Here is a 24,002-nt window from a genome sequence, read left to right on the forward strand (position 1 = left end):
GAGTGCGGGAGTCAGGTCACATGGGTGTGTCGGATAATGCAGTTTATATCAAGGGATGCACAGATTTATTGTAAAATAAAAGGTTTAAACAGAAACAAAACGCTTTCACAATACAGCACGCCGAGCAAAATAAAGGATTGCACAAAACGAACTCATGAACACAGAACACTGCTACTCAAGTACTGTGCTGGGCCTTCCAGCACAAGTAGCAATTGTTTTTCTGTGTATCGGAGGCTGTGTGGTCCAGTGGTTAAAGAAAAGGGCTTGTAACCAGAAGGTCCCTGATTCAAATCCCTCCTCAGACACTGACTCATTGTGTGACCCTGAGCGAGTCACTTCACCTCCTTGTGCTCCGTCTTTCGGGTGAGATGTAATTGTAAGTGACTCTGCAGCTGATGCATAGTTCACACACCCTAGTCTCTGTAAGTCGCCTTGGATAAAGGCGTCTGCTAAATAAACAAATAATAATAATAATAATAATAATAATAATAATAATAATAATAATAATAATCACTCACTGTTGGCCATTTCAACCCCATCGGGCTGTCAAACAATGACAATAATTTAGTACACATAAAAAGTCTGACTCCTGTTTCTAGGATCGCTGGGGACGGAGCGGCAGAGAAGAATCTGAAGGATGGCGTGTGCGCTCAGATCAAGAAGAACTTTGCCAAAGCAAAATGGAGGGTGAGGAAGATGCCCTTTACCCGTCTCCACCCAGACCCCAGGGGTGTGACAGCACAGGAAAGCATGAGCGGCAGCATTTTCTTTAGGGTTTCTATTGGAGACACTGAGGAAGAGTTTGAGTGGAAACGTTTGTCATTTAATGTATGAAGAGAGTTTTTGTAAATATAGCACTGTTGAATGTTTTGTAGGTCTGGGTTAGGGTTAGGGCTATGGGTGTTTTGTAGGTCTGGGTTAGGGTTAGGGCTATGGGTGTTTTGTAGGTCTGGGTTAGGGTTAGGGCTATGGGGTGTTTTGTAGGTTAGGGTTAGGGCTATGGGGTGTTTTGTAGGTTAGGGTTAGGGCTATGGGTGTTTTGTAGGTCTGGGTTAGGGTTAGGGCTATGGGGTGTTTTGTAGGTTAGGGTTAGGGCTATGGGGTGTTTTGTAGGTATACCTGAGTGAACACGCTTCTCTCTCCCTCTCGTTTCAGAAAGCAATCCGAGTCACCACCTTCATGCAGAGACTCCGCGCCCCCGATTCTGCTGGGAGGGGGGAGGTGGGGAGCGGGCGTCTGCCAGTCACCCCGAGGAGTTCCATGAGCGTTTCTCACGAGGTCACCATCGAGAACCTTCCGGAACCTTCGGAGAACCAGCAGTCGCACAAGCCCCCCGCCATGCTGATTCTGAGCCCTTCCGTCGGCCTGTCTCCCACATCTACCATGGATAACCTTCCTTGGAAAATGGCAGCCGTTCTAGATCACGGAAGTGAGAACAAGGTTCTAGATCAAACCAAGCCTTCGCTTGCCAAGGTTCTAGATCGCAAGGAGCCCAAAACGGCCATCGCTATTCTAGATCACAATCGAGAGGAGAAGACGACGGGCTGTCACGATCACAGTGAGAGGAAATCCACTCCAGGTCAAAGCCAGAGTAAGAAGGTCATTGTTCTAGATCAGAGTGAGGATAGGAAATTGCATGGGGTTCCGGGTCAAATGGAGAGGAAGTCTCCTGCCGCTTTAGAACACCGCAAAATGGCAGCTGTTCTAGATCGGAGAGACAAGGAACCTGGCCGCACTGAAGATCATGATGACAAGAAATCTGTTTCGCTTCTAGATCAACACTGGGGAGAAATGGCTGGCTTTCAAGAGCAGGACAAGGCAAAAATGACTGACAGGGCAGCTGCTGCTAGCGTTCTAGATCAGAAGCCAGTGATCATGGTTCTAGATCAAGACAAGTGGAAAATGGACACGGTGATTGAACAAATCGAGAAGCAGATGGCCGCCGTTCTAGAGAAGATTGAAGGGGAAATGCCCTCCCTTCTAGAGCAGATCAGCGACAGGCGAGATTCAGAAAGGGAGCTAGGTTACAGGCATTCTGTTCTTGATCACTCACCGTTGGTCTCAGAGCAGAGGGAGAGGCAAGTTCTGCATCACAGGAGCCCATTTTTAGATCGGAGGCAGGTTCTAGAACTAGGGTGTGGAGCGGATGGTTCTAGACCCAGCCTCTCACGCCTCACCATTGTCCCAGCAGCGGTTACCCACTCCCAGGAGCCAATCACACACGAGGATGGCGGGGCGGACAACGACGGGAGCCAATCAGAGAGGGAGCATGTCTAGGGATGAAAGCAGCGACTGAGAAGGCAGAGCCACGCGTTTTTAATAAAATACAAATCTACTTTCCTATTGCTTTTTCTTTTCCTTTCTCGACGGAGCAGCTTTCTGCTATGCTTTCTGCATTCTGTATTCTCAAATTCTTTCAATAAAACTTTGAAAAAAGGATGTTCCAGTGTGTGTGTGTGTGTGTGTGTGTGTGTGTGTGTGTGTGTTAATATCAGTCATACAGTGAACATTTCAGGGGTCTGATTCGAGGGTTTATCCTAGATTGACAGATTTTTACACCCTATATGTCATTTTTACTATGTAGCATATTTTATTTATTATGTAATTTGTCATATGCCTTTCTGTGGTGGTTGCAGTAACACTGAGTGGTTTTGGGATCTGTTTCTCCAATAATGAGTCTAAAATGCGCCTTTACCTGGTTTTGAGCTGCTTTGAGCTTGTCTGGAGAATCCTAACTGCCATCATTGAACACCCTTCCCCATTCCATTCAAATCATGTGACAAGGGCTCTGGACTCTTGACCGGAGGGTCGTGGATTCAATCCCAGGTGGGGGGACACTGCTGCTGTACCCTTGAGCAAGGTACTTTACCTAGATTGCTCCAGTAAAAACCCAACTGTATAAATGGGTAATTGTATGTAAAAATAATGTGATATCTTGTAACAATTTTTTTAATTAATAAAAATAAAATGATTACAATCATCATAGAAAGGTAAGGGGGCAGGAAAATAAGAAATTTAAATTTGATGCTACTTATGTTGCAGCTATTCAATACTTCACTGGGCGAGTAATCCATCAATGGATGCATAATTTGAGGCTCAGTGGTAGGTTAACTGGTGCAGCATTAAACCCTGCAAGTTTTCTGGGTATCTTTTTCAGTTAACTGGGGGGAAAAGTTACTGTTGACCATCGAAGGCCCTGCGTCTCTCCAGCACTGCGATTGGTCACCCTTGCTTTCAGGTCAAGTTTAACCTGCAGGAAGGGAGGCACACATGCTTGAAGTGTTCTGATCACTCTCTGTTACTCTAATATGAACCAAGCCAAAGATATTCCATCACAGACAGACAGATCTGATACTACCTGTGGCAGGTAGCTAGACAGTGGAGTGAGAGTGACCTACATCACCAAGCAGGAGCAGTGCTGTAATTATATATGTGTGTGTGTGTGTGTGTGTGTGTGTGTACAATTTGGTATACAGGACATTATTATTAGCAGTAGTATTATTGTTAAGTAGGTTTAATTCCAAATTAAACTACGGGCCCCAATGTAAATTGCTAAACACACTGGGCCTTTATACAAATTTTAGAATGAACCAATTTATTTTGTACGTGATATACAGTTTATCACACAAACTGGACAAACGCCATCAGCTGAACTGTGCATACACACACACCCACACACACACACACACACACGAAACATTCTCAGCTGAATTCTGAATTTAAATTTCCAGGTGTGCTATCACTCCTCAAAATGATACCAACTCAAACACGCAATACCTAAATGAAACTACATTCCCCATCACCGACTGCGGTGAGGTCGATTAGGGCAGATCTTAGATCCGAACATGGCGGGGGGGGGACTGAAAATATTTTAACAAAAGGTTAAACCCTGTAGCGTGGTCCTTCTACAAAAATACATATATCATTCGTAATATGTAATTTAAATGTTGTTCGAATAAATGTATGTTTTACGCCGTTGTGGTTATTTGCTTTTGAAAGTTGTGTGAGCCGTCCTCCCCTGCGCGGATAGCGGCGTACAGCTCATCGATAAGCCCCTTTTCCCTGCACGTGTAGCGTGGTTATTTCCACGCCGCGGTTGTTGTCAGGCTTGTATTGTCTGCTCTGTTTCTCCCGAAACAAAACACAAAAAAAAAAATAGAAGAAAAAAAAAAAAAAAACCGTCACTGCAAGCTCTATTTTTAATTGGGGAGAACTGATATCACAGGAGAGGCCTGAGCAACATTGGATGTGGTAAGCTGTAGCTGTGGTCATTTATAAATTGGATTTATTTGTATATCAGTCATACACATCGTGTGTATATATATATATATATATATATATATATATATATATATATATATAGGACAGGGAGCAGACAGCAGTAATGTAATGCGGTGGTGATGGAGGCAGAGACAGAGAAACGGGGGGCGATGGGGAGGTGCGTTATTGTCGGTGTGTACCACAATACAGACTAGGAATAATAATGTAATCGCATAGTTATACTGTGTAATGTGGATGCTATATATTCATAAATGCATGGGTTTTGCTCTGTCTATATGATTAGCAATAACATTGCAGCACAGTGGATCTAAGTACACGTTCTGTTACAAGTTTGTTTATTGTGAAGTTAGGCGGCGGCCGGATAACGTAATATAGCTAAAAACTGCCTCGGTCGTACTCAAAAATATATATATTTTTTGTCAAAGAGTGTTGTCTTTTACGACTGACACATTCGTAGTGGCGAGGGAACTGTATAAACACGCGTATATTAATGTCGGTGTACTGTCCTACCGGCCCAGGCTGTGCAACTTTTATTTATTTTTTGGGGTGAATATTTTTTTTTTTTAAAAGTAACGTAGTGCGTCTCGGGCTTCAGGGCCTTTATTTGTTTTAGTTTTGTGTTTGTTTGTTTGTTTTTTAGCTCCCGGCAGTGGATTATAAGTAACCCTAACCGCAAAACCGACCCCGACCCAATACTCCCGCCGTTTGCCTGTGAGCGTAACCCGCGTTAGGTCCGGGTTTGATACAACAAAGGGTAGTTATTTTGAGGGTCGTCTGACGTATGTAAAAAAAAGTAACCATTTCAGTCGAATTTAACATGTAAATAAATTGTGGGTTTGTTTGTTTTTTACTTTTACATATGCATGGTGGTTGTCATAACAGATTCCTGTGGTGAATTTGAACGGCAGGGTTCCGTTATTAACCAGAAACATTGACTCACACGGTTCCCCAATTCGAACCAGTGAGCCACACTAAAATCTCCCCTCCCAGCATTTAAGTTATATAACAAATGCACCACACAGCTTCTCTGCCTCTCTGCTGTTATAGCTAGGCCACTGCCTCCCTCGTTCCCAGTCCATCAGCTCTAACCACTAGACCACCCTGCCTCCCTCCCAGTCCCACCTCCACTGTACCCTCTAGACTGCACTGCATCCCTTCCTCTCCCCCTTTGCTCCAGGCACTAGACCACACTGACTCACAGACCCTGGGTTTTGATCTCCAAAGCCACGATAACTCCTCCATTCCTAATCACTCAGCTCTAACCACTAGAGCCACACTCCTCTTCGTTCCCAGTCCCTCGGTTCTAACCACTAGAGCTACACTGTCTCCCTTTTTCCCCAGTATCTCAGAATGATCACTGATAAATTCCAGGATTTATCAGTCATAAATGGAAATGAATGCTTATATTCAGATTTTCTTGGATGTTTAAGCATTGCCAAAGCCTCTTCCTTATACGCAGTAATGTTGTAGGAACTTGTAGCATCATAGGGCTGGGGTCAATTATAAGTGTGTAATTGAATTGATTTAAATTACACAAAAAAGATACAAAGTTAGGTGACTGCATAGTGGTGATAGCAATAGCAGGTGTCTGTGGTGCTTTTACTGTTAATTGTGTCTTGTATTTGCTTAGCCATAATTCACTCATGCTCTCCGACGCTGGTTTCCCTGCCGTATCGTGTAGGTGTAGCCGGCTGGATTGAAATATGTTTAGGAGGCTGTGTGGTCCAGTGGTTAAAGAAAAGGGCTTGTAACCAGGAGGTCCCCGGTTCAAATTCCGAGAAAGTCACTTCACCTCCTTGTGCTCCGTCTTTCGGGTGAGATGTAATTGTAAGTGACTCTGCAGCTGATGCATAGTTCACACACCCTAGTCTCTGTAAGTCGCCTTGGATAAAGGCGTCTGCTAAATAAACAAATAATAATCTTAGAGGATAGTATTAGTAACACACCTGAGCTTGTTACCTATACACTGTTTCTAATCAAGCTCATGGTAAAACCTGGACAGGGTGAAACTGCTAATTAGCTGTCCAGTTTGTTTACATGGCCCACACTGCAGTTTCAGCTGCAGAAGTTCCCTCCCTTGCCCTTCTGTCACTAAATAGGCTTGCTGTGGCGGCAGCTTGCAGCAGGTGGAGGTTATTGATGTCTGGCGAGCTTCACTGTAGCTCAGGGAAGCACAACCAGGGCTTGAAGGGGATTTCCCCCTTATGCTACAGCCAGTGGGGGGGGGGGGGATTCCAAAATTTTAGGGGGGGTTGGCAAAACAAATGACACTTGCATATAAAAAACACTATATATATTTTACTGCATCATCATTCACACTGGTGTTGCTTTAAAATAAGCTGATTTCAGGAGACCTACAGCTGTTCATCACTGAGACAGAGCACTCTCCGTTGCTTTTGCTATTGGAGGGAGGTTGGCTTCTAAGCTTAACAACGATACAGCAGTCTAGCTGCTACAATGACGGAGCAAAACGAAACCTAAGCTATGAACTCGCATGATGAGGGGCTTAACTTCAGGCGATCGTAGTTCCGGCTAGGAGTACCGCATACAAACACTGAATACGTCTTTGGAAAGCCCCGGGTCTTTAAACAAGCCATGAACCAGGTCGGTTCAATGAAAATGAAAAACACGAGTTCGACTCAAGAAAAGCTACAGGTGCAAGTCACAAGCGTGGAATCACTATAAAAATGTCATAGAGGTGACAGGACAGGCTGTTGATTGGGGGAACAATCGATGAGTGCATGCGTCCAGCACCTTGCATTGCTGATAGAAGGGAAGGAGAGGCTGCATGTTGGTGGAATTTTCAAAGCGGGAATATGGCACAGTCGCCCAACAGATGGACAGTCTCAGCAAAGATCTTTTACATAAACAAGAAAGTCAACGCCCCCTTTCTTCCGTCCTGCTGAAGCAGTGCATCATGGGAATCCAAAGTGTTCCGGTGGCGACTTTTCTCCTATCTCTAAATGTAAAGTCTGCTTCATTTCCTGTTCAAAGCTTTCTCTTTCGAAAACGATTGCATTTTTTTTTTAGCAAGATTCATCTGGATTTGTTTAGAGACACCCCTCCTTAACATGTGTTGTTATTTCTACGATCAATGTTTTCACCTGGCCTGGGCTATTTGCACGGCTCACAGCGCACCAGCGACCCCTGTAGTCTGGGTGCCTGCGGGCTTGCCTGTAAGCTGCCCGAGAGCTGCGTTGTCCTCCGACGCTGTAGCTCTGAGGCGGCTGCACGGTGAGTCTGCAGAGTGTAAAGAAGCGGGCGGCTGACGGCACACGCTTCGGAGGACAGCGTGTGTTCATCTTCGCCGCTCCCGAGTCAGCGCAGGGGTGGTAGCGGTGAGTTGAGCATAAAAATAATTGGCCATTTCCAAACTGGGGAGAAAATAATAAAAATAATTGGCAACGACTAAATTTATAAAAAAAAAAAAAAAAATACTCATCGATTGTTCCCCCAATCAACAGCCTGTCCTGTCGCCTCTGTGACGTATTTTTGACAGTGATTTCACGCTCTATCCAACTTATAATTTTGTGAGTTGTACTCGTTAGTTTTTGAGTCGCAGTCACAACTGTGACTTATACCCGTAGCTTTTCTTGAGTCGTACTCGTTTTTGATTTGTACTCAACTTTTTGATTTTGTACTGGTAATTTTCTGATTTGTACTCTAATTTTTTTTTTATTTTAGTTTCATGGCTTGTTTAAAGACCTGGGGCTTACTATATAGACTTAATATTGTATTTTTTTTTTTCAAAACTGTTTACTTACTGCAGTGTACTGAGCTTCTATAATCCTTCAAGATAGTGGCTGAGGATCATGTACGAGAGAATTTTCAGCGTGATTTTCCTGCACTGAAAGTTGTAGATGTGCGGTAGCAACTTCCCGCAACCCCACAACTAAACATAAACCCTTACTATTTACATGGTTAGTGTTACTGTGTGTTGATAACATTGCAGAAGAAACCCCTATACCGTATCAACTCCCCAGTAATGTTGTTGAAGCTGACACCCTGGGATCCTTCAAGAAGCTGCTTGATGAGATTCTGGGATCAATAAGCTACTAACAACCAAACGAGCAAGATGGGCCGAATGGGGCCTCCTCTCGTTTGGAAACTTTAATATGTACCATAGTAAAAAGTCACAGAATCGCCAAATGTTTTTTTTTTTTTTTTGTTCACCCATTCCAGGTTTTACTACAAGCTTGATTTTAGCCAGTGTATCGGGTGTAGGTTTGTCTTAATAAACTCATGGTAAAACCACAAATGGACCGAACTGCTGTGACAGGGGGTCCAATCACAGTCCTGCAGGGCTATTTCGGTTTAACAGATACCATTATATTATTAACTACATCAGGGTCTGGCTGGAGCTTAAATTGGTTCAATTAAACAATTTTAGAACGAGGCTGAACAAAGAGTGGAAGGGTCAAGTTTCGCCACTCCTCTGCTCTGCAGTGGGAGTCATATTGGGTAGCAGTGTGGAGTAGTGGTTAGGGCTCTGGACTCTTGACCAGAGGGTCGTGGGTTCAATCCCTGGTGGGGACACAGCTGCTGTACCCTTGAGCAAGGTACTTTACCTAGATTGCTCCAGTAAAAAAAAAAAAAAAACTGTATAAATGGGTAATTGTATGTTAAAATAATGTGGTATCTTGTAACAATTGTAAGTCGCCCTGGATAAGGGCGTCAGCTAAGAAATAAATAATAATAATAATAATATTCCCATCCCTGCATTGTATTGATATACCTTATGTTTGGTTTTAAAAAGTAGAATGCCACTTACCGTATCGTTTTAAAAATGTAAACCCTGTTTTATACTGAAAGCAGCTACAGAATATATGCATCTAAGCGGTTTCTATTTTGTAGAAGACAAAATCTTTGTTTCCACTTCCTGGAAGACTTCTGGCAGGCGAGGCTGTAACTTAATATTAATGACACTTCAAAGAAAAGTAATGGCCGTGTGAATTATTCATGAGCACGGGGCGTGCCTCTGTGACGTTGTGTCGGGCTGCCTTCGAGAGAACACGCAGGAATTAGCATAGTTTCGATTGACCACGCCCCTGCTGCTTAATATTACATGAGCCCTGGCCCCTACTGCCATTTTGATTTTGTTCCCGGTTGCAGTAGCAGTGACTCGACAGTATAACTCATTTCACCTTTTAAATAAATATATATTTTTTAAAACACAAAGAAGAAAATAATTAATACAGTTGATACGACCGAGGGGCGGATTCCAGGCACTGAGGGGGAAAGTGAAGGATTATTGGTAAGACATTGTATATCTTTTTTGACCCCGGTAGTGTAGCAGAGATTTGCTCTTTGGGAAACGGGGGTGTCGTTTTTCTTTCATTATTTATTTTTCAAATATAATCGGCACCATATCTATATAAAATCAACTTGGGCTGCGGTTATCGCATTTGAATGAATGTTGAACCGGAGACCAAAAATAAATTAAACAACGTTTGTGTAAATCGCACAAAATATCAGCAGCAACAAACTGTGAAGTTAGTGTAGGGTAACAACATTTGGGCCTTCAGATGTGTGCTTATTAAATATAAAAATATGTCTTTGTCTCGGTGCGGATATATATTATCAAATGCTGTACAGCTGGCGACACAGCCAGGCCCTCGGTTGGAGAATCAGGAAGGAAGCTGTTATTTTAAGAATATTCTCTTCCGCCAGCATTAATAATACCATGCAGGTTTTATGTAGCTACGAAATTTGTGAATTAATTCATTTAAAGAGTAACATTTGCACAGAGCGTGTGTTTTTCTTAGCCCCCCTGCATTCTGGGGTGATATAAAACTCCAGCTAATTTTATTACAAATGCGTGATTTCATTTTCATCCGTCTTTTAATTATGAAGGAGCTAAATAGATTCGTTGCGAAATGGTTTTATATATATATATATATACAATAGACTAAGGTAGAGAGAAATACTAAACTAGACTTGACAGGTTGCGCAAACATTAATTTTCTACAGTTTTAAATTGAGAAGCATGTTGTCGATCTACGTGTTAATTTAATTTTAAAACACCGCCGCTTTTACTACAAGTATTAAAGCAAAACTATTTCTATTTATCGTTTACCTCTGTTGTATAGTTTACTTTTCTGGTAGGTTACTGAGTCAGAATCTGGGTGTGTATATTACTTGTGTACAAAGACCGGGCTTTCAATTGGTTTCAGAATTGTATGGAAGTGGTGACCTGGCCTTTTTAATTGTGTACAGTTGTACTATGGGACATGCTGTAACTCCCAGTGCCTTTGTGAAGTCCTGATCTGACAGCATGCAAGCTCTTGTCATTACATGTTACCGTTTTATTGTTCAGTAAACACACATTTAAATTGTAGTGACTTTGTTCTGCTATTTACCTTAAGTACACCACAGCAAGCACATTGTCATCTTTCATTAGCACACTCTGAGAGCTACATTTCATGAATGGCAGTTTACTGCAGTCAAGGAAGATGAAGTACATTACTTTTGAATTCCCTAAATGTATTTTTTTTTTGTTTTTTCTGAGCAGTACACTAACTAATTTACAGCCCCCAAGTATTTCTATGCGTTCTGTTTTCACCTTTTTTAAAATGGTGAGTTTTGAGAAATAATTTGTTTTCCCTGCAACAGCTGACCCTGCTTTAGTACAAAATTACTGTTTTTTTCATTTTGGGGAAAGTCTCAAATTACCGTTCCTGCTTCTTTTGGCTGAAGAGATATTACCAGTTCATCTAACTCGGGGAATCTGCTGCACAATTAAATCATGATGGTAAACACTGTGACCAGATTTATTATCTGGGATAGATGCGGCTGCTGAAGAAGATGCAACAGACGGGAATCTAAAAACTTTATTTAGGCACAATTTGACTGACGTTAGATAACGTTGGCTTATTGGAGTTCAAAACACTTTTTGTAGCTTGATAGTGACCTTTTGACTAATTCTTGATTGATTATTGAGATTTTTGCTTCATTACAGCCCTTCATTAATTATTTTCTTTGTTTTCAGGGCATTTTGTTAATGGCACGTGTGCAACACACAAACTTTAACTATTTGTTTTCCGCTGTTCTAAATATTTTGAATGCAGTGTTTCTTTTTAAGCTACATTTGTACACAACAGTGCTCCCACATGTTTGGTCACCATCACAACTGCTGCATGAATCTGGGGTTCCCCTATTCTGCTGGTGTTACACAGCACCTCTCTGCACTGCACTGCACAGTTGATATCCCATCGTGCCATTCTTTTTAAAGGCATATAGACGCTATACATGAACCACCAATATCTGTGTGGTCCGATGGTTAAAGAACAGGGCTTGTAACCAGGAGGTCCCTGGTTCAAATCCTGGCTCACTCACTGTGTGACCCTGAGCAAGTCACTTAACCTCCTTGTACTCAGTCTTTCGGGTGAGACGTAATTGTAAGTGACTCTGCAGCTGATGCATAGTTCACACATCCTAGTCACGAAGTCGCCTTGGATAAAGGCGTCTGATCAATAAACAGAATAATAATAATATCTCTGATAAGCACCTATGGGTACCTATTTGACATCATACAAAAGGAATACGCTTTTTGTGTGATATGTATAGCTATTATGTACTATATAGTTATACTTATACTTGAAAATGTATTTTTTCATAAGTAGCCATCCGCAAATATCGGTTGACAGGATTGTGCCAGGGCGCTGGCTTATTTTAAAAACCCTGTAAAGGTTATATTTGAATGTTATCAAGTTTTAAATAAATGTAATATTTAAAAAATGTTGTACCCTTAATGTTTTACAACAAGTTGGTAACGGAATTTCAAATGTACAAGTCTTGGATTTATCTTGAAGTACAGCACACTTTGTTAGTGATGTGGTGCCTTTTTAAATAAGATGAATATAAAGTACACTTGCCCTTTTGGTACCTCCTCCAGCAAGGAGTGTGAACTGTAACCTTTAACTTGGCTGAAGCAACCTGCAAGAGGAATTTAATTTACTCTAACTTCATCACCTGACGGGAACCTGGTATGATTTATCGCTACATAGTCTGTTAAGATATCCCCAAATGTTTGTTGTACTTTTCATCTTGTGAAACATCAGGGATGGAAATAAAACTCTCATGATGTCATTGTAGTTTTGATCCGTTCCAGGATTTTACTCCATAGTAAAACCAGGAATTGGTGAAAAATGCTGTGCTAGTCTTATTTCCAGCCCTGAACATGAAATAAACAATTCGTATTTGTTAAAAATCTGTAAAATCAGGGTCATTTCTACATTGAGTTTGTATTCAGTATAAGCACACTTTTTATATATAAAAATATTTGTCTGTATGCAGCAGGCTATTCCTGTTCTACAGCACACTGATCTTGTCCTGCTCTTCAGATCCATCTCAATAACCACTTAAGCAGTTGACGTTACTAAGCTCAGTTTGAGTATGAGAGTCCAGGGGGTATAACTTATCTTGTAATACTCTACACTCGACACTATGAAAACAATAACTGTCTTAATGTTGCATCTTTTATCACTAGGGCCCTGCGTTTTACAGGACTCGTTTTTTAACCTGTAATTCAGTCTTTCAGACCCAAAATGTCGATATTGCCTCCACAGTAAGCCATGTAATGACCATTTGAATTGCTCATCCAGGGTTAGAAAATCACGCTCGCCCGATGAGGACTAGTTGATGTCTGTGTCTCGGTGGCCTTCTGGGCGAGTGCTTAAAACAAATGTACACATAAACTCTCATGTTCAGTCTTGCGTTAAAAATGCAGGGAAGTCCATTTTCTAATAGGGTGTCGCAGTGGTGAATAAGCATTCACAAATAATGCTTAGAAAACAATCACTCGGAACTGAAACCTCCCTTCATCTCCCCTGCAATGCCAACCGCACTTAATGACGTTTTACGTTTGTGTGCTTCCTCTGCACAGGATGTGAAGTTTATCGTTTGAATTTACTGAAACACGTTGCATCTTTTGAAGTCATTTTACAAAGGTGTGTTGATTTATACCTGGTTATGACCCTGACTGAAGATGTCATTAGCAAAGGGAGCCGGTTGTACTAACGAGGTCAAACAGGCCATGTTTTACTAAACATTTTAAAACTAATAAACAAACAAATTACCATAATCGTAGTATGTTGCTAAAACATAATCACACAATATATTCCTAATAAAGTTGAGTTCTTATCTATCAACTCAAAAATCTGGTAACACGGGGGTAAAGTTTTTACTTTATTTTGTTTTGGTTTGCACCCTGGCTGCAGCATTTTGTACAAGCTGCACTTGTGACAGAACACTATTTGGAATTCCAGAGAACAGGGCATTGCAGTAATCAGTCCTAGAAGATATGAAGGCATGCATCAGTCTCTCAGCATCGTGCTGCGAAAGGAAGCGCCTCACCTTGGCAATATTTCTAAGGTGAAAGATAAATACTTTATTATATTCCGAATATGCAGCTCAAAGGAGAGGTCAGAGTCAAAAAGTTACACCCAGTTTCCTTATTTCAGTTTTACCTTGATATCAGCAAGACAGCTGATCACTTTTTATAGAAGAGACACCACCTGGTTTTAGAGATGGTTATAGCTGGGTGTTATCAGCATTGCAGTGAAAGTCTTGTCATCCAAGGCCAGCATATATAATGACACGTTTATGGGACTGGCTGGCTGTAGCTTGGTGGTGTTTACATTATCGTCATCGTATTTTAAGTGATTGGAAGCTGAAATTACTTTTAAAACACACTTTTCTTTCGCGCAGTTTATTTCAGACATGCTGTTAAAGTATTTTTTTTCACAGTAAAACAGGTTTAAAAGGCACTGCAAATCAACAGGACACTCAGTACTGCATCTCCAGCCCCGCCCCACCCCTTGTTCGCTGTATTTATCACATACCTCTTCATAATACTGCATACTGATAAATCATCTCCTGATCACTCGTTTTATCACCAAACTCCTCAATAATGCGATCCAAGTCATTATTTTATTACTTAAACATCTCAGAAAGCTCTGCAAATGTCTGTGATATTCTTTGAGCGCTGGATGCAGAAGCAGCTATCTTGTTTGTTTATGTCCGTGTTATCTCTGGTGCCGGGGCTGTGTGTATTGATCAGATTCGCCCCTTTTTTTTTTTTTGCGGCTCCTATCGGTCTCACTCGTCCATTGAATGGTTTTCTCTGCTTTTTCCGGGGAAAAAATGACTACTTGTCTTTTTGATGATGTCGGACAGGGTCCGACATTGGACAGGAAAAGGAAAATTGTAATGTCGGACCTGGTCCGACATAGGACCGCAAAGGGTTAAATGTCGGTTTACCAGCAGGTGGATATTGCTGCATACAATCTCTTAAAAAAATGCTAATTAACCAGAATTTAATGGGTTGATTACTTAATTGTTCTTTGGAGTGGCCACACGGACATCTTGAGGTTTAGGACTGAGGTGCAGGTTAGTCAGGTCATTCTAATTCTCTGGTGAATTTCAAAGGCCCTATTCCTCACACACCCTATAATCAGATAGTCTTTATTATTCAGATACTTTGTTTTCCAGTCCTGTGTGACTCTGCCATGATTGAGACCCCCTGTATGTACGTGCCCTGGTTGTGTGTAATGCATCTTGTGATTGCACTGCTGTGATTTAGTTTATTTTATTATCTTTTCAGATGTCCAGCTCGCCGCTGTCCAAGAAGCGCCGCGTGTCCGAATCAGAGACGAAGACGGGATCCAACTGCTCCTCCTCCAGCTCTGTGAGAACTGAACTACCCTGTACAACCAGCAGCACCCCCGCCAACGTGAGTACAGCTATCCCCTACACACACTGACACTGCGCCATCCCATCCCATCCCATCTTATCCCATCTCCTCCCCTCCCCTCCCCTACACACACTGACACTGCGCCCTGCCCTCCCCTACACACGCTGACACTGTGCCCTCCCCTCCCCTTTTTCCAGATCTGAGAACTGAACTCCCCTGTATAACCAGCAGCACCTGTTTTAGTAAACTGTATTGCAGCATTCCTTTTATAGCCATTTTCATACAGTTGTGGGAAGGACTATTCTGGTAGTTTTTTTTTTTCCTTGCTTGTTTGGGCATTTTATCCATGGTTTTAAAACTGCCACAGAATTGCACACTCTGTGCATATCTTTGATCCAGCTTTTTAAATGATGATTTTCTTACAGTAATTGTAGGTGACAAAATAATTCCAGTATTTTTTTTCCTCCATGCATGACAATTCACTATATAGGCCACAGATGTGCAGTTTTGAAAGAAACACATGTTTAGCACAAACCTGATATATGGTACTACACTGGGTCAAAGAACTCTGTCTAGCACTTCCCGATTTCACCTGGAGGGTGAAATTGTCCCCACCTCTTCACTTGCTGCTTTCCTGTCAATAACCAATCAGCTGCTTCCCCTATTGACTGACATGCTTTCAGTCAGTAGCCAGCTTTGACCCTGGAAGTAAAGCAGTAACAGACTTCCTGGAAGAGAAGGCAAGCAAACTGAGAACGTAGCGTGCTACCAGAAATACATGCTTGCCATAACCTGTGTGTCTTTAAAAACTGCACATTTGAGTGTAGCTAAAGGAAGTGCAACATGACTGCAGTCCACCCCTACTATGATACTACACAAGAAACAGTCTATTCAAAGCACCACAGTCCAGCTACATTGTCATTGTTGTCTTGTATTGCTTGATTCAGAAGTGCAGTAGTAATGCGCTCTGCACCCGCTACCAAGAGCTCCACTGTCATTCGTAATCTGCCTTCCAGCTCACCGTGGTCGTTCAGTCAGAGCTGGTATTTGTGCCCCTTTTTTGGGAAAATCCCCCCTCTCACGCCGCTCCATCTCTTTCATTCCAGGGTATGGCTAAGAATGGGAGCGAGACCGAGATTGATGAGGGACTGTATTCCCGACAGCTGTAAGTATATGGCCTTCTTAATTACCATATAGATACTAGGGGAGTTTAAACGTTAGTAAAGTGTCAAACATTTTTAATTTTGCTTAATCGTTTAAACTTAGTCAAATAAAGAAGCGGCTGACTGCAAATAACGGCTACTCAGTGTTTTTTTTTCATTTATTTTTATGTGTACTGCCTACCTTTGTCACGTGGCATCATTGTCATTGGATAGGTCCAGCATGCTTTTGGTCATGTGACTAGTCTGCTTCTACTGAAACTGGATCTAGCTTGGCGGAGGTGGGGCCCAGACATGCAAGCAGAATGTTAGGAAATGCGATAAAATTCAGGCTGAAAAAACACGGTTGATTGAGACGATCGCTAATGACCTGAAACCAATTTCAATTGTGGAGGATACTGGATTCAACTTTGAAACGGAATATTGATTCTTTGAATTAACATGATGCTTGGAATAAAGTCAGTTTGGTTTGAACATAACTGGTTGTCTCTCTTATACAATTAGTAGGATAAATTAGCGATTTGGGTTTTAGCTCTGTTTGAATAATTAGACTGCATAACATTTCTGTAATAATGCAATTAATGCTCGCCCTTTAATCAAAACAGACCATTATCATACCGCCGATGCTATTATGTTTTCATATTGCTTCACTGTTTTTTTACATTTATTTATATATATGACTTAATTTAGTCATTTTTCTGTCAAACAACTTAATGGGCTTGTAAACACGCCAAACCTTCATTTTTCACGCACAAACGAGATCGCAACATGTTAATAAGCGACTAATATTTAATAAAGCTATAATGAAAAAGAAAGCGCTTTGCTGGACACACTATTACAATTGTTAGAACGAGTAACTGTATTTAAATAAAGAAAAAAAAAGCATAAATGAAACCAATTTTACTATGAACACATTTCTCAGTTGTGATTGAGATACACGAATGGATTATCAAGTATCAATTGCATTTAAGGAGAGTAGAAAAGCTGATGTAAAAGACCTATTTGTAGACATATATACGGTAATTTAAGCTATTTATTTTAAAGTGCTCAGAGCCCTTACAGCTAACGCACTTCCCCCAAGATGTCCGGTTTTCTCCTGCTGTCGAGACCGCACATCGAGGGAGACGCATACTACCCCCCTTACACGGTGTCTTTTCAAAATGTTTTTATTTTAAACTATATATTTCTAAAATGTTTTATTAAATTAAACACAATCTAGCAACCCTAATAGATACTGATCTTTCCTTTTAGTTTTGCTGGCACTGCAATGCTCAAGATGGCGCTGGCTGCTTTTACTACAAAGACACTTTGGCTGAGCTTGTCTACATTAGATACCTGGCAGGCCACACTGTAACACAATATCGAAAGGATTGCAATGACGAACATGAGCCTTTCATGTTGGAATATTTTCAAAATGTAATGTTGGAATTCGTAATTTTCATCAAAAACTCAAAGGAAACACTTCTGTACAGCCGAAGGGGTGCTGTGTATTTCAGATGTCATGCATGTATTTGATTCCTTTGCATGATAACGTTTTGATAGCCATATCACTTTTTGGACATTTAAATGACAAAAATAACACCATGCGTACGCAGTCCGAAGTTGAGTACCTTTTATACTGCCAACAAATTGTGACAGTTGTTGAGGTTCGTTTTGCAACCACCCCTTAAGTAGCTACCCCCATTTAGACATCAGATTTGATCATTAGTCAAGTGGCTGCTCAGGTGATCATAATTTGCTGCTGTTGGTTTGGGAATCATGGCTTCTGATGCAGGTGGTGGCAGACAAAGATTTTTGACTGAAGTCCAGACTGTCGGAGCTGTTCAAATGTTTTCTCTAACATTTTTGGACTTTGAAATTATTGATAGTAACCCACAATGCAACCACGTTATATAAAGTAAACTTTTATTTGGTGTTTATGGTGAATTTTGGTGAACGTTGGAATTTACTATGACTGGAATCAAATGTATCTTGAACTGACACTTTTTTTAAAGCTTAAAAAAGAACAAAAAAGTTAATGGTTAACAGATCCTCAGTCAGTGTGTCAAATATAAAATAGCAGATCTTGTTCAAATGATGAATTATTTTGGAATTCATTTGATTCTCTGGTAGGGTTGATGAACAGAAAGGGCTGAATCTAGGAAGTACTTACAGGAATGACACAAGCAGGAGTATTTCTGCACTATTGCTGAGGTAGAAAGGCAGCTGCAAGATGAAATAACAGGTGCCGTTCCTGTCGGTGATGTCAGATGGTTACAGATAGTGCTGTCATGGAACAGGAGCTAGTATAGGATTGATTTGTTTTTGCTGTCATTTGTTTATTAAACACATTGCATTTTTAGTGAATTATCAACAAACATTATATTGGGCCGATAAAATATCTGAGAACAGTGAATTTTTCAGTCTGCTAGCACTGGTGCCTTGGAAAAGTTCAAGTCCTGTTATCTAAAATTTAAAAGCAATGCCGTAATTAGACAAGATTAAAGAAAAGTATAACTGTCTTTTATTGATCTCTGCTTTTTTTATATGAAACCAAACCACAAAACGCAAAATAATTAAACGTGGGATTTTTATTTATTTATTTATTTGGTTATGTTCAGTACTGAAAGGCTGCCCAAGACTGCAGATCTCAAAATACATGTCTACTATATACAGTATTTAAGTATATATTATGCATGTAAAAGAATACTATTTGTGATTTAATTCAGGGTTTTTTGGTTCTTATTATTATTTTTTTACTGCGGGTAGCTGACTTGTTTCAAATGTTCTACACATGCCGACCCCCAAATAAGATTTTTGTGTTCGCCATTACCATCATTAATCCTCATCTTCTAAGCCTGGCAGGTCAAAAGCTTTGATCACGTTGCTGACACTGTTACTACCGGACTACGTGCCTCTATATTCCACCGTTTCAACATGTGTTCTATTTCAAAAATGCTCTCTGCCATGTGATACCTGTGTATATGCTCGCAAGTCAGCAAAACTGTATGACTTAAAACATTTTCATTGATGAAACTAGCTCCAATGATTCGCAAAACACACAAGAGAACATTAACAAAGCTTACTGATTTGTTTAAAAACCACCAGTAAGGCAGATCGGAGGCCAGCAGTAAAGGGTCTTGCTGCTTTGCTCTGCAGGTACGTGTTGGGCCACGAGGCGATGAAGCGCATGCAGAACTCCAACGTGCTGATCTCAGGGATGAGAGGGCTCGGAGTGGAGATCGCCAAGAACGTTATTCTGGCGGGAGTGAAGACCGTCACCGTCCACGACTCTGCAGCAGCTGAGTGGAGGGACCTCTCTTCACAGGTACAGAAATGCAGCCCCTCCAGCTTTGTGAAGCGCACACTAGAATGTGCATTTCTGTGCTAGTTTTAAGTTATGGATAAATAATTAAGACAACCAGGATGTAGGGGAGGCAGGCGTGTGTGTCACACTTCACATTTTTCCATATATTTATTATTTTTAATTTTTTTATTTCTTCGTAGATGCCCTTATCCAGGGCAACTTACAATTGTTACAAGATATCGCATTATTTTTACATACAATTACATTATTTTTTACACGTTATTTTTACATACAATTACCCATATATACAGTTGGGTTTTTACTGGAGCAATCTAAGTAAGGTCCCTTGCTCAAGGGTACAGCAGCAGTGTCCCCCACCTGGGAATGAACCCACGACCCTCCGGTCAAGAGTCCAGAGCCCTAACCACTACTCCACACTGCTGCCCTTGCTGGAATATAGCTGCAAAAGCGCTTCTCCAATTGTCATGAAACTTGGTCTTAACATGGAGGTGTCTTTGTCTGTGTCACACTTACATTATTCCACATACCGTAAATTTTAATATGTCATTTTAATATGCTACTAATCCCCAATGACATCTAGGTCCAGTTTTTATTAAACTAGCCATTTTTTCTTCTATACTATTCTGTACATACTGTTGGTGTACGTCATGGTCATCAACTTTGACATCATATTTTGAGTGCAGTGGGTGGATGGATGTTACTGACAGGCTTTGACTGTGGGTACCTGACACAAACACCTCTGATTTTGCAGTTAATGCACCTCTTCCTATTGTCGTGTCTCTCACTCTCTGTGTTCAGTTCTACCTGCGTGAGGAGGACCTAGGAAAGAACCGCGCTGAGACCACCCAGCCCCGCCTGGCAGAGTTGAACAGCTACGTGTCTGTCTCTGCTTACACCGGAGCCCTCACTGAGGAATACCTGCAGCAGTTCCAGGTACAAGTGCCAGAGACTCCCACTAGCCCTGCACCCAGCCTTGCCTTTAAGAACCACCCACATTGCATTTAGAAATACAGTTCGGGAAACTCGGTGGCAAACTTTTCCTTTCTGAAATCGGAAGAGTGAAATAGATAGATGAAACGGATAAAAACGACAGGCGACACAAATAATTGCCAATAATGAGTGGGTTTCATTGGTTTGATCATGACAGATTCGTCAGATTGTCATTGATTAGTACTCAACAGCTATGTAGACAAGGGCAAAGGAGGGAAACTTTGTTTTGTGTTATTACCGTGTTGAGGTTTTGATTAATTTTAATTTCTGTCTCAACTTTTAAATCATAGAGTATTACTTGGAAATGGATCTCTGCTTGTAACCTGTTCTATATATTCAGCCTGGTCCTTTCTGACCCCGTCTCTCTCCTCTCCCAGGTCGTTGTGCTGACAAACCCCTCTCTGGAGGAGCAGTTAAAGATCGCAGAGGTCTGTCACAGCAAAGGGATCAAGCTGGTGATCGCAGACACTCGCGGGCTCTTTGGGTGGGTGTGCATGGCCTGGTCACTTTATTGGGACCTGTACCTAAAATCGTGTCGGGCCTGTTTTGAGCATTAGTAGTGTTCACTAAATTATGCCAATCAGTTTTGATGCACAATTTTGCTGAAAACCACAGATTTGTCTGTTTGGTAACAACCAGTGCAGGCGGTGTCAGCTCCTGTGAATTGGTTTTTTACACATTTGATGTAACTGCTTTTATACAGATGTTTATAAGTCAAGCACCCTGTATAATTTATTTAAATATATTGCTTGCTTATCTGCACTGTGGCTGGGGATTCTGATGTTTTTTTTTATTATTTTAAAGTAATTATTTCTCGTTTAGGTAAAACAATGGGGACCCTTAAGTCCATTCGTCTGTCACATTCTACATGGTGAACAAGATGATTAGGCTTATAAAAAGGCACTAACGAAATACATGTTGATATGATCTGTAGCATGAGAAATGTGATGGGCTACTTGTATCATCCAAAATAAGTGCACATGGTGATTTCATGGTTGACCCATATTGATAACAAAAATTTAATGTTAGGAAAAGTGTATTTATACCAACTACAAAACGCACTTATTCTTCATTCAAGAACCACTTGGTGAACTACAGTGAGCTATGCAGTGGTCTTGTATCGTGATACAAACGATGCATACCTCTATCTCTGTACATGTAAAGAAAGCATCACGATTCATCGATAGTGAATTTAGACCCTTAATGATAGGTGCCTCGATTTTTTTCACCAAACTCAAACACCCCTATAGATATTTTGGATTGCATTGGCTGTTACCTGATCAATTTTCTGCACACATCTTTACCGTTTTCAGGTGCTGTGTGATTGTTACATGATTGAGGACCCTAGTTTGCACTGTGGAAACACACTAAACCCCATCTCTCTGTGTCTCTCCCCTCAGCCAGCTGTTCTGTGATTTTGGAGAGGAGATGATTGTGTTGGACCCGAATGGAGAGCAGCCTCTGAGTGCGATGATCTCAATGATAACAAAGGTAACTCCAAGTCTTCTAAAATACAAACTTTAGAATTGTCTTTTATATTTCCCTTAGCATTTTATGATGTCTAATTATTCAGAGTAGTTCTGGGTTGCTCCAATATAGAATTATTTTCTGACTTTGAGCATGTCTGGAGGAAGAGAAGTACCAGGTGCTGAACAGCTGTCCTCATTCATGTGACCTTTCAACTCTGCCATCTATATCTGTGTAGAGCAGGCCAGGCTTGTTAAAATGCTCCTATTGTCACATGACTTGAACAGTGTGAGGAAGGCTGTTCAGTGCCCGGCACTTAAGATCCTCCAGACAAGTTCAGAGAAGGACAATTTAAACAAAAATGATCCACAGATCGACTCGTAATGCTTGCAGGCAAATAGGAAGGGAAATGCTAACTGTATTAAAAAGCATTCTAGTAACAGTAATTGAGCAGTGTTGTGCCTGTTGATGGATTGACGTGTAACTCGCTGGTGTTGCTGGTTCCAGGACGGTGCTGGTGTGATCACCTGTCTGGACGAGGCGCGACACGGGTTCGAGAGCGGAGACTACGTCACCTTTACTGAGATCCAGGGCATGACTGAACTCAACAACTGTGAACCGGTTGAGATCAAAGTGCTGGGTAAGAGAGCGAGCCAATGAGACTGGGAGGAAAATAGCAAGTATGGGTCAAGTACTCCTTTAAAGAGGGGCAGGGGTCTTGTTAATAAAGCTACTAAAAAGCAAGAGAATGGATTTTAAAGCCTTGGTTTGCTCCTTTTAAAAGGGGGGCCAGTGATCATGTTAGTAAAGCTAATAAGAGGCAAGTGAATGGATTTTAAAGCTGGTTAGCACACCACACCTTTTAAGGGAGGCCAGTGATGTTGCCAGTGCTAATGAGAGGGAAGATACAGAATTTTCTAGATTCTGACTAGCACTCCTTTAACCAGTGCTGATGTAGCATGCTGGTTAGCTCCCTAATACCTGCCCCCCTCTTTCTCGCCAGGCCCCTACACATTCAGTATCTGCGACACCAGCTCTTTCTCGGATTATGTTCGAGGTGGGATCGTTTCGCAGGTCAAGATGCCCAAGAAGATTTCCTTCGTAAGTCTTCGCTCCTCCCGTAACACCTTCATTGCTGGGGGTTGCATATAAAGAGCAAAATAACACTAAAACCATGACAATCGCCTTTTAACTGCTATTGAGTGCGACTTTTAATCACACTTTTAAAATAAAACCGTACCCTGTTGTCTCCCACAATAGTGTGAGCACGGAATTAGTCCTATTCTGATGCCCAAATGTATAAAAAAGTTGCCCAGTTAATTTACATGGCACTTAACTCTCCCCCTGCATATCTTTCACAGATAGCTTCTGCAGGAAGAGAGAGGGACATTTGTATAGCAGTGGCACTGATCTTTAGGTGTAAATGACTCTCAAACGCAGGATTATTGTTCCAAATCTGATAGAAAGTCATTTTTTATTTTACTCTGGAGTGATTTTCGATGTTCTTTCTTCCAGAAATCTCTCTCTGCCTCTCTGGCTGAGCCAGAGCTTGTCCTGACAGACTTTGCTAAGTTCGAGCGACCAGGTCAGCTGCACCTGGGCTTCCAGGCCCTGCACCAGTACCAGAAACAGCACGGCCGTGTCCCCAAGCCATGGAGCCAGGTAACCAGAGCTGCGATAGTCACTGAGCTGACAGGGCTGTGCTGATACTCTCAAACCCAGAGCTGCGATAGTCACTGAGCTGACAGGGCTGTGCTGATACTCTCAAACCCAGAGCTGCGATAGTCACTGAGCTGACAGGGCTGTGCTGATACTCTCAAACCCAGAGCTGCGATAGTCACTGAGCTGACAGGGCTGTGCTGATACTCCCAGAGCTGCGATAGTCACTGAGCTGACAGTGCTGTGCTGTAAAATTGCGCACACATACATTTATAGTGCTCAGTGCATTTTAAATGTAGAAATCGTTGGGTAGGTTACACATTATTCTGAAAGGTCTCGCCCATTTTACTCGTGCATTAGCTACATGGGTCTGATTTTCATTTTTAGACATACGGTACTACGCTAAGTTCCTAGTTTACTTGGCTTGCCTTCCAGGAACGTCACT

The 24,002-nt window shown here is 41.6% G+C and overlaps 2 protein-coding genes across 3 annotated transcripts in view; both read left to right on the plus strand.

Annotated features, from left to right (window-relative positions):
• Positions 1–2,440, plus strand: part of LOC117404255 (caM kinase-like vesicle-associated protein) — a 40,801-nt gene extending 38,361 nt beyond the window's left edge. The window contains exons 10-11 of the mRNA XM_059017406.1: positions 600–687; positions 1,156–2,440. Of these exons, the coding sequence (XP_058873389.1) occupies positions 600–687; positions 1,156–2,277 (1,210 nt within the window). The 3' untranslated portion in view covers positions 2,278–2,440. The remainder of the gene's footprint in view (positions 1–599; positions 688–1,155) is intronic.
• Positions 2,441–4,056: 1,616 nt separating this feature from the next.
• LOC117404345 (ubiquitin-like modifier-activating enzyme 1) overlaps positions 4,057–24,002 on the plus strand; it is a 35,571-nt gene continuing 15,625 nt past the window's right edge. The window contains exons 1-10 of one of the 2 annotated variants that reach the window (XM_034007197.3): positions 4,057–4,251; positions 14,885–15,013; positions 16,081–16,139; positions 19,273–19,441; positions 20,240–20,374; positions 20,809–20,915; positions 21,832–21,922; positions 22,406–22,538; positions 22,902–22,999; positions 23,414–23,560. In XM_034007197.3, coding sequence (XP_033863088.3) covers positions 14,885–15,013; positions 16,081–16,139; positions 19,273–19,441; positions 20,240–20,374; positions 20,809–20,915; positions 21,832–21,922; positions 22,406–22,538; positions 22,902–22,999; positions 23,414–23,560 — 1,068 coding nt within the window. In that variant the 5' untranslated portion in view covers positions 4,057–4,251. Of the gene's footprint in view, positions 4,252–9,363; positions 9,536–14,884; positions 15,014–16,080; positions 16,140–19,272; positions 19,442–20,239; positions 20,375–20,808; positions 20,916–21,831; positions 21,923–22,405; positions 22,539–22,901; positions 23,000–23,413; positions 23,561–24,002 lie in introns of those variants that run through there. The other variant, XM_034007198.3, reaches the window with a different exon arrangement.

The sequence above is a fragment of the Acipenser ruthenus genome, chromosome 56 (genome assembly GCF_902713425.1).
Source record: "Acipenser ruthenus chromosome 56, fAciRut3.2 maternal haplotype, whole genome shotgun sequence".
Taxonomy (NCBI): Eukaryota; Metazoa; Chordata; class Actinopteri; order Acipenseriformes; family Acipenseridae; genus Acipenser; species Acipenser ruthenus.